This window comes from Podarcis erhardii, assembly GCF_964252035.2.
Source record: "Podarcis erhardii genome assembly, chromosome: 14".
In the NCBI taxonomy this organism is placed as follows: domain Eukaryota; kingdom Metazoa; phylum Chordata; class Lepidosauria; order Squamata; family Lacertidae; genus Podarcis; species Podarcis erhardii.
This window is the reverse complement of record NC_138503.1, coordinates 22,146,901-22,160,502: the sequence shown is the minus strand read 5'-3', so window position 1 is coordinate 22,160,502 and position 13,602 is coordinate 22,146,901. Positions and strand designations below refer to the sequence as shown.

At 46.1% G+C, this 13,602-nt stretch overlaps 1 protein-coding gene across 3 annotated transcripts in view; it reads right to left on the bottom strand.

Annotated features, from left to right (window-relative positions):
* ADAMTS17 (ADAM metallopeptidase with thrombospondin type 1 motif 17) overlaps positions 1 to 13,602 on the bottom strand; it is a 172,489-nt gene that overhangs the window by 24,945 nt on the left and 133,942 nt on the right. For all 3 annotated transcript variants that reach the window (XM_081838768.1, XM_081838769.1, XM_081838770.1), the window contains 2 exons: positions 10,797 to 10,956; positions 9,497 to 9,632 (listed from right to left, as the gene is read on the bottom strand). In XM_081838768.1, coding sequence (XP_081694894.1) covers positions 9,497 to 9,632; positions 10,797 to 10,956 — 296 coding nt within the window. The remainder of the gene's footprint in view (positions 1 to 9,496; positions 9,633 to 10,796; positions 10,957 to 13,602) is intronic.

The following is a 13,602-nucleotide window of genomic DNA, read 5'->3' as shown; positions in this document are numbered from 1 at the left end:
ACTTTGTGGTATATATAAAAAATAAATACACTGAAATGCACTGAGTGGAAATGAAGCAGAGTGACTGCACCAAAACTTTTGCAGGTGCAACCCATAATGAAAGTGGGAACCCGTGTGACAGCCCTGATAGCATCATGAGCACAAATAATCATGAATATGCAATAAAAGGGACACCCACAGGCCACCATTTAAGCACTGAAGCACAAATTACAGATGTGTTGTTAAATATGTCATTGACTGAAAGTCCCAATCAGAGAGGGGTGGTGAGATGAACCTGGGAAGGGGAAAGAGAGGGACTGCTTTACTAATTTACTGTCCTCTCCAGGAAGAGGCATGGCTGCTGTCCAGGCCCTGCTGAATTAAGTCTAGCAACGGCATTGTAATCTCCCTGTGATCTATAGCTATTGGCAAAGAAAGGAGAGAAAAGGATTGAGAGGAAAGAACAGTAGAGATGAAAGGAGTGAAATACTTGGTAGGAGCCACCCTGGTTGTTTGCCTCCAGAACTGACAGTTCGACCGCACACCATACAGTCCTGAGAAAAAGGAGGCTGTGACCTCACTTAAAGGGGAAAGGAATGGGAGGAATCAGAAAGGAGACAGCCTCTCACTTTCTTTTCCAGTTCGGTGGTCTGTAAGGAAACAGGAAGACGGGCATGAGACGAGCCAGGAATTCAGTACAATGACAGATGGGAAAATGGACAACCCAGACTGCACTCTTGTCCAGGTCCGGCATAAGTGTCCTTTCATGAACTCGGTACAAAGCTGCAACACGCACGGGGGTGGTTGTGGAATAACTTGAGTTTTAACTTTGTTAAGGACAAATTTACACTGACACTGTGTCAACCATCTTTTTAGTGCCACTTTCTAATTTTTTTAAATGAGCATTTTAAAAATGTTTTTATAAAACTGATTTTACAAAGGGGTAAGAAAAAAGAGGCAGGAAAGTGTTTGGCTAGGGGAGCAAGATCTTCAAATTGCTGATAAATTATAAAAATAATTTTCTCACCAGTTTTGAGTGGAATTAGTGGAACATGGAACTCTTTCAGACGGTTTGTAGAACTCTGCCTCTTTGAGGATTCAAACACTAATATTGTTTTCAGTATGGCAATTCCAAGTATTCTAGTCTTCCTCAAAGAATTCTGGGAATGACACTTTGCTGGGGATGTTGAAAATTCTCTCTTAGAGATAACTAATCAGAATGTTTGTTTATGCTGGTTGGTTTTTATTTATTTAAACTTCATTTGCCACTTTTCAGACCCGGCTCTCAGATCAGCATCAGAAGTAAATACAATAAATGCAATAAATAGGAATATGCTAAGAAAAAAACAAATTGTACGGAAAGTTAAAAGTTCAGCATTAAAAATAAAATACACCAACTTAAACAGCATAAGCAGATTTTTTTAAAGTTCCACTAACAACAAGGTGGCACAGCAGAGGTGGTCCTGCCTCCCATCATCACATGCCAAATTTCAGATGGTGGGAAGAGGAGACAAAGCAGAAACTCTACAGATTAAGGTAGATTAAAGTGTGTAGGGCATCATTTCTCTCTCCTTCATATCCCCTTTGACTCCTCATCATCCCTTATAAAGTTTGAATTTCTCATTTTTATCTACCAAATCAGTGTCATTTTCTGAAATACACACTTCCGCAAATTTTGCAATGCAGTTCTCTAGCTAAATAGCATGGACAATAACGAACATACTGAGGAATGCATTAGGGAAACCAACACACAAAAACTGCATTGCAAAAGTGTATATATTAGGCAAAATTGCATACAAACACATGTATGTTTGGAGAAATTTACAATAAGGAATACTGATGACTTTTACTGACTTCTACTGTTGCCGAATTGTAGAGAACTGAATTTAAGATTGGAAAAATGAGAAACAGAAAAGCGGAACTGACAGATTCTCCCATCTCATCCCAAGAATGACCATGTGAATTTCTGGTAGCAATAATGTCAAATAGCAGAGAAAACAAAGCAGTAGCTCTTATAAGAACCAGAGAGCAGAGCTCAATGTAGAAAACAGGAGAAGTTTTTGCAACAACGCTATAATAATTCTGCTTGAACTCTGAAAGCAAACCCAGAGCTTCTTTCTTTAAAAAAACAAAATAAACTATAGTCATGGTGAAAGAGAAAGGTCTCTTTAAGATGTTCTCGGTCAGAGAATATGCCAAGCATGCATTTCTAATATCTGGGTGGGCAAACACTAATGGAAATTTAAATTCTACAGAGACTTAGAGAATGTGCTTCGGAAAACGTTTCCATTTGGCAGCTTCCGAAGTGTGAATGTGTGGTCAACCTGGAGGGAGCGAGAAAATGTTAGGAGAGAGGGAGAGGCGTGGCCTGCTTGGATGTGAAGCACTGTGTGGTTGTTGGTTGCCATGGTGCTGGTGGCAAAACGAACCAATGAGAGCCGCACACTCTAGTTGTCCGGGCGAGGATAATGGCCCTTTATTGTAACTCTAAATTGGCTCAGGAACTCCAAACCAAAAGCAGCAGTTCTGGAATTATATTAAGGGGAAGGATTAAAATCCATAGAGTAAGGCAATTTAGACTTCCCTTTCTCAACAAAATTGGGCTGGGTTGGCACCACCTGTCAGGGAACTGCCATCGGAGAGACAGGTGGTGGACAGGCTACAGGAGAATAGGAGAGAATCTGCAGTAGAAGAGGGAACCAGCAGGGGGAGTGCAGGAGTCACAGCGGAGGGGAGGCTCTGGGATGCTTCCAGTGAGAGTAGTGGAGAGGTAACGGGACCCCCGTTGGGAACGCCCACCCTTCGCCGGAAACTGTCACGCAGAGAGTCTCGAAAGCGCATGTCTGTCAAAGAGCTTTTATGTTGGCGTAAATTCCGTAGACGCCCACTGTCAGATTCTACCAGCGACTGACGGAGTCATGCTTTGGGGGCTCCGTTAGTGCATCGGTTTGGATGACCAGCCAAACCCCAGAGGGATCAAGCTTTTACGCACAAGCAGCTCACTATCCCATCACAGCAATCTGACAGTCTTTGAAAGCAGCTTGTGCAAGCAGAAGGCATCATGAGCGAACCATCCGGAACCGGAGGAGCAGGAGCGGGAGCTGGCGCAGATCCAAGCCTGGAACAAAGGTACAGGGCGTTGGAGGTCCAGCTGGCACTGCAAACGGCGAGGCTCGAGGAGAGGAGGGCTCAAGATGCAGATAAGGGGAAGACCACCCCACTTGCCAGACGGGTGCCTGGACTGGTGCAGAAATTTGGGGGGGATCCCCGGAACTATCAAGCCTTTAGGACAGAGATGCAATATGCTCTCAATCTACTGTTTGATGACTTCCCCGACGAGAACTCTAGAGTGGCGTACGTGATTGGCCATCTAGAGGGAGGGGCGAGGGACTGAGTTCACCATGCTGATTCATAGACTTGGGTGGGACCTTGCTAGTGAACCTATTCAAATGCTGTTTGAAGAAGGTCTCTCTCCGGCAGTGAAAGATGAACTTTCCCGGGCGCCTAGGGCGGAGTCTATGGATCAGCTGACTAAATCAGCGCTGTCCATTGGAGCACGCCAGGAAGCTAGAGCTATGGAAAAGCGGGAAGGAAAGGGGGAACGTTGGAAGGACTTCCGCATTCCAGAGATTCCGGAGCAGCCTTTCCCGCCAGCAGAGCCGATGGAACTTGGAACAGCGCGCGCGCGCGCAGTTTCAAACACCAGTGAAGGGCGGAAGAAGGAGGGAAAGAGCGGCAAGAGATGCTATCTCTGCCAACAGCCAGGTCACTTTGCCAGAGTCTGTCCGCAAAGGAAGGAATGGCAAGGGATGGCGGGAACTGTTGGGGGGAAGGAGGAAGAAGAAATCACGGAGCCAGTAAAAGCCAACGCCTGGTTGCCAACATCAGGGCACAGCAGCCAGGCGAGGGAGTAATGAATGTGCCCACGCCGGAACCTCCAAGACCAGCGCTTGTGATAGAGGTGTTGCTGGAACTGGCAAACGGACACCCACTGAAGATAAAGGCGCTATTGGATTCAGGTAGCTCATGTAATTTCATGAGCAAAGAGTTTGCAGCTGCACACCAAATACAGACTATCCCATTGAGTAAGCCTTTGCAGGTTACCACGATTGATGGGAGGGAGCTGTTGGGAGGAGAAGTGAGCCAACAGACTGTACCAATGATAATGAGGGTGGCACGACACACCGAACTGATAGCGTTTAACGTAGCCACCTTGGGAGGAGCTCCTATTATCTTGGGTATGAGCTGGCTGGCGCTACACGATCCGCTAGTAGGCTGGCATCAGAGAGTGGTTTCCTTTGGATCAGCACATTGCCTAGAACACTGCAAGGAGGGAGAGGCTCAGGCAGGCGCCAGGGGCACTCTAGCAGGGATGGAAGTGATGGACAAAGGGAGGGTGCCACCACAATACGCTGACTTGCTGGACGTATTCAGCGAAAAGGAAGCAGATAAACTGCCCCCGCACAGACCCTTTGATTGTCAAATTACCTTACTCCCAGGAGCACAATTGCCAGTGGGCAAGCTGTATGCAATGTCAGACAGTGAGATGCAGGAGTTAAGGGAGTTCATTGACAAGAATCTCAAGCGAGGTTTCATCAGAGAGTCACGAGCGGTGGGGGGCAGCCCAGTGTTCTTTGTGGACAAAAAAAACACGGGCAAGCCCAGGCTTGTATGTGATTTCAGGGCCCTAAATGCAGTGTCAGAACCAGTGACTTTCCCTATGCCCAGAATTGATGACATTCTAACACGGGTGAGAAAAGGGAAAATTTTTACCAAGCTGGACCTTAGGGGGGCATATAACTTGATACGTGTGAGAAAGGGGGATGAGTGGAAGACCACTATGTTCACCCCCTTGGGGGCCTTTGAGTACACCGTTATGCCTTTCGGATTACAAGGGGGCTCCGCCTGTTTTCAATCATTCATGAATCACGTCCTGGGGCCACTGCTCTACAAGAACTGCGTAGCGTTCTTAGATGACGTTCTGGTGTACTCAGACAATGAGGAGCAGCATGTGCGAGATGTAAGAGAGGTACTGAGCAAGCTGCGAGAAAACCGGCTGTGGGTGAAACTGGAGAAGTGTCAGTTTCATACCAAGGAGGTGGAATTCCTGGGGTACCGGTTGTCTGACAAGGGATTGGCCATGGATCCCAGCAAGGTTCAAGCGGTACTGGAATGGAAAACACCAAAGACCAAGAAGGACGTGCAAAGGTTCCTGGGCTTCGGAAACTTCTATAGGAAGTTCATCAAAAACTTTGCCCATTTAACAGCGCCCATCACGGATTGTCTTAGTAGCAAAAAGAAATTTGTTTGGACGGGAGAAGCGCAACAAGCGTTCGAACGCTTAAAGCAGGCGTTTGCGTCGGAAGAGCAACTCTTGCACGTGGATCTACAACAACCTATGAGAGTGGAGACTGACGCGTCAGACCGAGCGGTGGGGGCCGTTCTTCTCCAGCCGGGAAAAGATACGTCTGAATGGAGACCGTGTGCATTCTTCTCGCGGAAGTTGAACAAATCAGAGAGGAACTACACAGTGTACGACCGAGAACTGCTCGCCATTCATGAAGCATTCCGGAAATGGCGGCACTTGCTGATTGGGGCGCAGCACAAGGTTCAAGTCCGAACTGACCACAAAAATCTGGAATACTGGAGAACAGCCCGAGTGCTGAACCAGAGACAAGTGAGATGGGCCCAGGAGTTCTCCAAATTCCACTTTGAGATTCGTTACGTGCCCGGCTCCGAGAACGTGAGGGCGGACGCTCTTTCCAGGAAACCTGAGTACTTAGAGGGGGAGGGAGCGCCTGAGGCAAGGCATGTAATCCCTGAAGACCGCTGGGTGTGTGGGGCGGCATTGGTGGGGCAGAGGGAACTGATAGAGGGTACGGAGAACGATGAATACGCCCAAGAGAAACTCAGAGAGCTCCGGAGGACAGAGGAGAACACAGGGGGGTTCGAAGAAAAGAACGGGGCGTTGTATTACAAAGGGGCACTGTACATACCCGACGGGGAACTGAGGGGCAGAGTACTCAAGCAGTTGCATGACAGCCCCACAGCGGGACATTTTGGACAGCACAAAACCATGTGGTTGGTTACCAGGGAGTTTTGGTGGCCCAAGGTGAGGGAGGACGTACGGGAATATGTCAGGGGTTGCGACAGGTGCCAGCGAGCGAAAGGAGAGAGGGTGGCGCCAGCGGGGCTATTACAACCCTTACCCACGCCCGAAAGGCCATGGGAGGCAGTATCCATAGATTTTATGACGGACCTGCCAAAATCCAAAGGCAAAACAGCTGTCATGGTGGTGGTAGATCAATTAACCAAGATGTGTCATTTTATAGCTTGTTCACATGCAGTCACAGCGGAGGAAACCGCCAAGTTGTTTGTAGAACATATTTTCAAGTTGCATGGCGCCCCCTTGAGGGTGGTCAGCGACAGAGGGAAACAATTTACTTCCAGGTTCTGGAGGAAACTTATGAGCTTACTGCACGTAGAACTCAATTTCTCAACTGCCCGGCACCCAGAAACCAATGGGCAAGCGGAAAGGGCAAATGGGGTTTTACAACAATACCTGAGGTGTTATGTAAAAGACAGAGAAAATGATTGGGTGGATAAGTTACCTCTAGCAGAATTTGCCTACAACAACGCGGAGAACGTGTCCACAGGGATGAGTCCCTTCCTGGCAAATTATGGGTGTCACCCCCGGGCATTCCCAGGAGAGGGAGGGGAGAGGTGGAGCGTGCCGGCGGCGGAATATTTTTTTGAAGAGATGGAGGCGATCCACCGTCAGCTTCAACTTAACTTAGAGAAAGCCAAGGAAGAATATAAGAAGCAAGCAGACAGAAATAGGAGGGAAGGTGAAACTATAAGGGTGGGGGACCGGGTGTGGTTGTCCACCCAAGGGCTACCGTTCAAGGGCGGGAGTAAGAAATTGAGGCCCAAAAGATTGGGACCCTTTGAGGTCATACAGCAGGTCAACCCAGTGGCATTCAAACTCAGGCTGCCCAGTCACATGAAATTACACCCAGTATTTCACAGGTCATTACTGTCGCCGTACCGAGAGGGACGCGAGTGGGGGGAGCGTGAGAGAGAGGCCACCCAAACGCCCGTGATAGAAGAGAGAGAGCGCGACATGAACGTGGCAGGAATCATTGATTCCAGGTGGAAGGGGAATCAGGTGGAATATCTGGTAGAATGGGAGGGGGAAGCAGAGTCGGAAAACACTTGGGTACCAGCAGAGGTAGTCAATGACGAGGTTTTAATAGAAACATTTCATCAGCGTTTCCCAAGAAAACCGCAACCCGTGGCTCGATTTAGAAGGGAACACTTTGGGACCACCGATGAGGAAGGAGAGTTTGAAGGGTTCCCAGAGTCAGGGGTGGGTGAAGAAGCCGACTCCGACGAAGAAGAGGAAGACGGGGAGAGAGACGGTACGCCGTGGCTGGAAGTGTTAGAATCCTCGGACGACGAGGAGAGTTCCTTCAGGGGCTTTCCGCCCTCACCGCCAGTGGGAGAGGAGGCGGGAGGGGGTGAAGGGGGCCCTGGGGGGGAGGTGGATGTCAGGGAACTGCCATCGGAGAGACAGGTGGTGGACAGGCTACAGGAGAATAGGAGAGAATCTGCAGTAGAAGAGGGAACCAGCAGGGGGAGTGCAGGAGTCACAGCGGAGGGGAGGCTCTGGGATGCTTCCAGTGAGAGTAGTGGAGAGGTAACGGGACCCCCGTTGGGAACGCCCACCCTTCGCCGGAAACTGTCACGCAGAGAGTCTCGAAAGCGCATGTCTGTCAAAGAGCTTTTATGTTGGCGTAAATTCCGTAGACGCCCACTGTCAGATTCTACCAGCGACTGACGGAGTCATGCTTTGGGGGCTCCGTTAGTGCATCGGTTTGGATGACCAGCCAAACCCCAGAGGGATCAAGCTTTTACGCACAAGCAGCTCACTATCCCATCACACCACCCTTGGATCAACCCTGACATATTTTTTTTGCCTGTGGGCTAGCAAAAGGAAAATGAAAGTTTGGGGGTCAGAAATGGCACAGGCAGGCAGTTCCGGAAGCTTCTTCAGGTGGGCTAGAAATCCACACAGACCAGAAACCAGAGTTGGACCACTCCATGGCAAACAGAATAGCCCAAAAGGTTCTGTGGAAAGCTGGATTTATTTTTAGAGAATGACCTGACATGTTTCAAGATCTTTTTCAATGGTGTGGTTTTTCCCTTTTGCAACTCTTTCAGAGAGACCGGATTATTTTTCTTCAGCTGGTTTACCTCTCTGTCAATGATTCCTTTGGATATTTTTCTCTCAATTTGCCTAGAAATCTATACTGCCGTGAAGGCTTGAGAGGAGGGTGGCTGAACACCCCCACAAATGACAAGCATCCACTTAAGATCAACCAGTTTTAATTAATTTTAACACCAGAAATAACTAGATCCTAACTGACACAGGCCTACCTTAAACACAAGCAGACTGCCCAGACTAAGCCAGTCCCTAGTAAAGAAAAGAAGCCTCTGACCATATATGAGCAATGTATGGGCTTGGCAAGTCACCAGGGGATTTGGAGACAACCACAGCAAATACCTTCTCTATAGCCTAGTTCTGAATGAGGTAGCAAATACATTCAGTTTCTTATGTGCAAGATGTTTTTCTAAATGGAGGAGTACTTATCTATGTAAACCCCCACCTGCAAACTTAAGTGGTACAGTCCAGACACAGGTTTACCATCTCAGAGGCAACTTGGCATAGGGGCCCTGGCTTTCCTGACATGGCACACAGATGTTATTGAAGGATCACAATAAAACATAGGGAATGGAAGGGCTCTGTTAAGCTCTCTCATTTTTGTGTCGCTCCAGAAACATTATGCTCTTTAAGAAGCTGTCTGGCAACTAATCCATTGGTCCATTTAAAGGTGGTTAAATGGACTAATCCATTGGTTTTCACTTAAAGGTGAATCTACCTAATTTGCACTTCCTGAAGCAATATGAAAATTGGAAAAAAGCCATCTTTCAAAATTCACACTTGTACAAATTCTGTGATGTGCTTCACCAACCAAATAATGTATAGAAAAATGCACATTCTATGATCTCCCAACACCCTTTCTTGTGTGACTCTCAGAAGGGGCCCTTGGGTATGTTGGATCAATGATGTTTAAGAATTAAAATATCAAGTCATTGTATCCCCCAGTGGAGTAAAAAAGAGAGGTTGGGTGGTGCAGATCTACCAAATAAGTAGAAAAGGAGTTTTATGGCTGAACAAGGCAAAGATGCACAAATGCTTGGAAAAATAGGAATTTGGATGCAGTTCCATGCAGCTCCAGGGGTGTTATAAATGAGGCTTAAAACAGTTTTTAATATATAAGTATAAAACCTGCATTGGCGAGAAGGCTCAGTTCTATTACAAATGCCTTATTTGTGCTTTCTCTGTGGCATTAACAATGCTCATACAATCACATAAATAGTGCATGGGAAACTACAATGCAATATGAACCTTTGTATATGAAAAAGTTTATGACGACTGTAATGGGATCCTTACCTTGACTGGCAGGGGTGCACATTACATCTTCTGACCTGAGGCTCGGGACGGGTCACCCGCTGGCAGGCACTGTCGTTCACCAATATCATAGTCTTGTTAACAACCCGTGTACAGGACACAATGGTTTTACGTTCTCCTGGATGCAAAATGGGGGGGGGGCGGGGCGGTGTCATTCATTAAATTATCTAAATGTTTCTTTTTCTCCACTAAAAGAAATGTCTTGTTTGCTGAATTCCACTTGGTTGTGAACATGTCCCTATCTTCCAACATGGCTACTTTCCCCAGCAACACCCCATGGATATGGGACTCCAAGCCAAAGAGCACTGCAAGATAACTCTTCTGAGCGGTTGAATCTAATTTCACCCATATCCATTATCTGGGAGCCTTTGAAGCTCGCTAATTTGGAATGGGGCTTTCTCAGCTCCGAGGCCTGGTATCTGTCTGCTACAGTGTTGTTGCTGTTGTTGTTGTTGTTGTTTTAGAAAAGCTTTTCTTCTTCAATTCTGAAATGCTTCAGTTAAGGATTCAGATGGGAGAGAACTTGCTGTGCATGATCTGATCAAGGGGACTGAGGAACTCCCCTATGAGGAAAGGTTACAACATTTGGGGCTTTTTGGTTTAGAGGAAAGGTAAGTAAGAGGTGACATGATAGATTGTAAACCACCCTGTGATCCTTGGATGAAGAGCGGTATAGAAATTTTATAAACAACAACAACAACAGAATATCGTAAATTTATGCTGGCATAGAGAAAGTGGATAAATAGATGTTTTTCTCCCTCTTTCCTAACACCAGAACTTGGGGACATTCAACAAAGCTGAATGTTGGAAGATTCAGGACAAAAGAAAGTACTTATTTACACAGTGTTTTGTTAAACTATGGAATTTGCTCTCACAAAGGGCTACTCGCTACGATAGATATACTCTCCTTCCACATTTGGAAGCAGTAATGATTCTGAATACCAGTTGCTGGAAGCCGCAGGAGGGGAGAGTGGTCTTGCGCTTGGGGCCTGCTTGCAGGTTTCCCAGAGGCATCTGAATGGCAACTGTGAGAACAAGATCCTGTACTAGATGGGCCACTGGCCTGATCCAGCAGGGCTCCTCTTATGTCCTAGGATTGATCCCTGGTATCTCCTGCTTAAAAGATTTCAGATAGCATGGTTGGAAATAGCTCTTTGCAGAAGACCTTGGAGATATACTATCAGTGAGACAAAGACAGCTGCAAGGTTGAGTACTGTTCTGCAGGCCTTCTACACTAATGGACCGCCTTAGATAAATTATTTTAAGCAAACAAAATCTTTACCTCCTCCACACTGCACACTACAACCTTCCCATCCGCTGTGGGTCCATATGTACAAGGAGTCCTGATGATGATCTGGCTCACTTCTGTTTTCAGCAGAGTAGTTCACAGGAATGGTGTATTCATAGTGGATCCCATAATTCTGGTCATGGAATAACAGCACCTAGTTGAGAGCGTAGGAGACAGACAGTTGTTGAGGCTGGCATGTGTGGGGTGGGGAGGCAAGACAAATAAATGGAAATCACCAAAATGGCAAAGCAACCAATAATAATATTAATAAAAGGTTTAGGTCAAGGGATTTATGAGTGAAATATAAACAACACGGTCTACTTCTGGGGAGTAGAAGCCCTGTGGTTGCAAATCCATCTCCACAGAGGAGATCATCTGGAAGGAAAGGATATTTGATCTACTGTAAAACTATGTGTGTATAAAAACCTTGAAACCTAGATTTAAATTTATTTAGTTATAAAAATATTTACATGCCACAATTCATTAAAAAGATCAGAATGGTTTACAACAATTATACATAAAACCATTAAATAAGAACAATATTAAAAAGTTAAAATCAGTAATCACCTAACTATTATGGAAAGATATATTCTAAATCGCCCACATAAGTCTATTTCTTGTGATGCTGCACGGGTACAGAGCTAGCTGAGAATGAAAGCAATCCTCTACTCTTGCTGTTGTCCTTCTAGCAACTGGCATTTGATGGCACATTCCCTCTGAACTTGGAGGACTTTTGGATTTGAAGAGAGTTTGGATTTGATATCCCGCTTTATCACTACGCGAAGAAGTCTGAAAGCAGCTAACATTCTCCTTTCCCTTCCTCCCCCACAACAAACACCCTGTGAGGTGAGTGGGGCTGAGAGACTTCAGAGAAGCGTGACTGGCCCAAGGTCACCCAGCAGCTGCATGTGGAGGAGTGGAGACGCGAACCCGGTTCCCCAGATTATGAATCTATCGCTCTTAACCACTACACCACACTGGCTCTTTTGACAGTGTAATGCTTTAGAAACTGTGCATTGTAGTTTCATATTGTTTTATTGTCCTCATTATATGCTGTGCCAATCTGGCAGGGAAAAGGCAGCTTGTAAAAGCCTATAAATAAATAAGATTATATCTTTAATGTGAAACTTGCAGTCTCAACTCCCCACACCTTCCCCAAGTTTGCTGCTGGCAACTCAGCTAGAAGTAATTACGACTGCAGGAAATGTGAAAACCAACCAAGCTTACTCCTAAAGCGACTCATTAATGATTCTGATGAATTAAGATGCCATTGACTGTACAAGTTTAAATTTGTTTGGGAGGGTTCAGTTGTGCTGGAAGGTGTGCTAGTACCTGGAACAGGTTGGAATGAAGACGGGAAGGCCAGGGGGATGGGCGGGCAAGCAGGCAGGTGACACTGTATTTCATTGCAGTGAAATGGTACATGAGTTTATTGAAACAGCCGGAGGTATTAAGGAGCCCATTGAACAAATCAAGCCATAAATAAACATGGTAGTGTGTTGTCTAATGTGTGGTAGGGAACGGTGCCAACTAGAACTGATCTGCTCCTCTGACAGTTTGAGGCATCTGCTACTGCTTAGACTTTGTGGAATGAGACAAAATAGGTAAAATCAAATGCTGCCTTTTATAAGGTTGCACAGAGAAGCTACACCACCCATGTAACGGTGGAGGCTGCTCCATTAGGGGAAATGGAGCACTACTCCAACAACCATAGTCTTCCCTTAGTACAGGCATAGGCAACCTTCGGCCCTCCAGATGTTTTGGACTACAATTCCCATCATCCCTGACCACTGGTCCTGTTAGCTAGGGATCATGGGAGTTGTAGGCCAAAAACATCTGGAAAGCCGAAGGTTGCCTATGCCTGCATTAGGAGGTCTCAATTGCTTGCCTTCTTTATTACCTCCCATTGCCCCCCAGCACCTGATTTCTCAGAGGTAAGTCATCTCTAAACGCTGAAGTTCTATTTAGTTATCCTGGCCTATGACCATTAACAATTTTATTCTGTGAACCACCCTGAGAGCTTATGATAAAAGGCAGTATAGTGGTACCTCAGTTTAAGAACAGTCCTGTTTACGAACGATTCGCTTTACGAACTCCGCAAAACCAGAAGTAGTGTCCCGGTTTGCGAACTTTACCTTGGTCTAAGAATGGAATCCAAATGGTGGAAGGGCACCAGCGGTAGGAGGCCTCATTAGGGAAAGCGCGGCTTGGTTTAAGAATGGTTTCAGTTTAAGAATGGACTTCCGGAATGGATTAGGTTCGTAAACCGAGGTACCACTTTATATAAATTCAAAGAGGGGAGAAAATGGTTTCTTGAAAGTAGTATTGTGCTTTGCCAAGAGAAGTGAAGGAGTGCTGATCATAGTAGCTGTAACTTTAAAGGGGGCATTGCACAACACAAAGCCCAAATGTCACCTTGCTTGGCAAAGTGCTTGCCAGGAGAGGTGAAGCTGAGCATTTCTGACACAGAAAAATTATTTTTTTTGCTATAGTCTTTCAATCTCCCCACCCCCAACAGCAAGAGGATGCTACGTCGGGTACATATGGGAATAGTTACTAGGCATTCATGGAAGATAAGTCACTCTCGTCATATTTAACTGGAAATTAGACAAAAAAATTCATTTTTTTCCGGTAAAAAAAGCAAACCCAAAACTAAACCAAGTGTGAGGAACCTCTAGATGTTGCTGAACTACAACTCCCACCATTACTGTCCATTGGCGATGCTTTCTGGGGCTGATGAGAGTAAAGTAATGCTGCCTCAAAGTAAATGCGTTCTACTAATTTTTAACCTAGCACAAAT